The sequence below is a fragment of the Etheostoma spectabile genome, unplaced genomic scaffold (assembly GCF_008692095.1).
Source record: "Etheostoma spectabile isolate EspeVRDwgs_2016 unplaced genomic scaffold, UIUC_Espe_1.0 scaffold272, whole genome shotgun sequence".
Lineage (NCBI taxonomy): Eukaryota > Metazoa > Chordata > Actinopteri > Perciformes > Percidae > Etheostoma > Etheostoma spectabile.
The window spans coordinates 1,388,582-1,391,640 of record NW_022605576.1 but is presented as its reverse complement, the minus strand read 5'-3'; the positions used below and the strand labels follow the sequence as shown (position 1 = coordinate 1,391,640).

The window sequence follows — 3,059 nt, the reverse complement described above, 5'->3', positions numbered from 1 at the left end:
AGTGCCCTGCTATGCCATGAACTACTACAAAGAATGGCTACAAACTACTATTTTTTCTATTTTTGTTATTTCCACTAACCCCAACCGGCCCCTGGGTCTGGGTTCTGTCCAGGTTCTCCGCCACGGTCGCACTGTTGCTGCTCTGGAGGAAACTACTAGAACTGTTGGGTCCTTGTAAATTCTGGAGTGTGGTCTAGACCTGCTCTATCTGTATAGTGTCTTGAGATAACTCTTGTTATGAATTGATGCTAGAAATAAAATTGAATTGAATTGAATTGAACTACACTTCTAGATTTCGAATATGAGTATTCCATCATGTCAGTCTTTGCTGTGTGTGTTAACGCTCTGCAGGATCTGAGCATGACAGCATGCTGACGTCTCAGTTAAGGGCGTCCTGGGAGAGGGGTTTGTTTTGCTTTCAATCTGCTCACCTTCCCAACTGCATTCTGGGGGCTCATGCTAATGCATCTGCGTGTTGACTAAGAGCATCAAGGGTGCCATTAGGGCTGGGAGCCATGGAGCAGTGTGCACTCGGCTGGGCTGTGTCCTTGGAAATGTGATTAGCAGACGCCCCTGTCCTCTCAGGGGAACACAGCAGACAGCACATGTCCTACAGAACACGTGTGAATGCGTGTAAGGGCTTTTGTGTAGTTGAGGGGGATTTAAAGTGTTTTTTCAATTGAACATATACTATTTGCACACAAAGTTTAATTTAAAAACGTCTGACTTTATCCGGTTTGTTCTTAACACCACATGCTACTTTATTAATGGATAGCAACTGAATAAGGACAGCAGATGTAAAATAGTCTTTTAGCTAATTCTGACACATTTTACACTTTGTATGTATTATAAGTGTGCATTGTCCCTGTTAAATAAACGTTAAATAAATAAGTCTTATGGCCATAATAGCTCCACTTAATGGTAAAGCCGATGAATGTAATGGCTGACGTTGAACCACAGGATCATTTCTTCAAACGCCACTCATACTATTGAAGCCTATTAGCTGTATAGCTGCCCAGCGTACCAATGTCCTTTTTGCTCGCATATGCATTCAAACTAAGTAGAGTTTTTCTTTCAGTCAAGGGAAGTAATCTGCTGTAAACATCTGACTCTTTACATGCTGCCAATTGAGGTCTGCCTTAAATGCAACTTGCAAACAATACTGAATATGGATGAGAGATGGACGAAGATCATGCTCTGAAAGATGACCGTCAGCAGAGCTGAATTTCCTGTGGTGTTCCATTAAAAGTTATAAGAACTCTGAATTCAGTAGGGGAAGTTTTGTAAGTGGTTCTTGTATGAATCTGATTTCAAGTGCAAAGATGGGTGCTAAGCCTTCATTGGCCAGTTAGATGAGAAGATCGATGCGACTCATATGTGTGCCTGTGCAAGATAAACTGGCTCTGTTGTCCGGCAACCCTCCAATTTCTACTCTCTGTTTTTTGGACATTCAGTGACCTTTAGAGTTGCTAGTAGGAGGATTTTGTTAGCGGCAGTGGTGTTGCATAGTTTCTTGTGGTGAATTTACTGTCATTTTTCTCTCCCAGGTTCATACTCGCCCATCCCAGAGCAACGAGTCCCAGAGCGAAACCCCAACCCTGAATAGAATCCGCCTCATCTGGTTCACTTTTTGTAGTTTCTGTAAGGTTCGTGTCTGCTGCAAGAGACAGTATTGCTTCATGGGCGGACTTACCAAAACACTGGAAGAGTGGAGTGAAAGGTTTGCTTTTGTTGTTCCTATGCGACATGGAATATGTAACGTTATCCTGGCGTAAGTAGGTATACGGAAATCCTTGATCTTTCCTAGTGGGTATATTGCTTATTGCTTCGTATCACCACTGGTTTCCCCAATTTCTGGACCTTAGGCTAAGCTAAACTAAGCTAAGATAAACTAAGCTAATCTGCAACTGGCTGTAGATTCATAATTAGCATAACAGAGAGTTGTATCAAGTTTCTCATTTAAACTCGGGCTAGAAAAATGTGTACACATTCTCATAAACCATTTAAATATTTGTTAATTTGCCATGCAGCCTTTATGTAACAGTTACTGAGAGCATGGCACACATCCCAGAGCATGTTGTAAATTAACTTGAGTTTAAAGGCCTGCTGCTGCACTTAGTTACTTCTTCATCAGCTCTCTTAGAAAACCTTGGGAGACAAGACTGAAGACAAGAGAAAAATCATGAAAACAAATCCAGCTGTTGTCTTTACTCTGACACACAACTTGGGCTTCAGGAAGACACTTTAAACTTCTTTTTTTTAATTTTTTAGGAAGCTATAATTTTCTAATAATACTGCTGATCATATTGATTGCTGTCACATTGGGCTTATTTGTATTTTAATAGGCACGATTTAGCTTTTAAAGTATCTCTAAATGTGTTGTCAGTGCCTGAGGACATAAAAGTCAACATGTGGTAGTTTGTTAGCTAGACACATGCTCATTAACAAAAAAAATGCTTTTAGGGTACATGAAGCTGAAAAATTATTGTTATTTGCAACAACAGAAAACCTTCCGGAGATGTTTCCTAGAATCTAAATCATTAAAAACTGTGATGAAGAAGAAATTATTATTGCAATGAACTCCCCTCTATGTGATGCCGGTAGCTCAATACTGTACAATTAGACTTACCTCAAAAAAGGTGGTCCGGCTCATGGTGGTGGATTATTATTACGTCCTCTTTGTACAGTGAAACATCAGTATAAGCACACACAACACACACACACGCACACACGCACACACAAACTCACACACACACACACACACACACACACACACACACACACACACACACTCGTTCCCAACACATACATACACACATAGTTCCTCTCCTTATCGAGACCATCCCTGGACTGTAACCGTATTCTTCCCACCTCTCTCTCTCTCTCTCTCTCTCTCTCTCTCTCTCTCTCTCTCTCTCAGAGATAATGTTGTGACACATGCTCTCTCCCCTCCTTTATTGCTGCTTCCTCCTGCTTTCCCCTCAATCTCTTTATTTTCCACTTCCACTGTTACTTGTCCACAACAGGACTGTCTGCATTCAAACAACTCGCTTTGGAGC

General features: G+C 41.2%; 1 protein-coding gene across 1 annotated transcript in view; it reads right to left on the bottom strand.

The window, feature by feature from the left end:
* Positions 1–2,785, bottom strand: part of LOC116685834 (very-long-chain enoyl-CoA reductase) — a gene marked incomplete at its 5' end in the record, with an annotated part of 17,795 nt that extends 15,010 nt beyond the window's left edge. Inside the window, 1 exon segment of the mRNA XM_032510795.1 lies at positions 2,630–2,785. Within this exon segment, the coding sequence (XP_032366686.1) occupies positions 2,630–2,653 (24 nt within the window).
* Between the last annotated feature and the right edge of the window lie 274 nt (positions 2,786–3,059).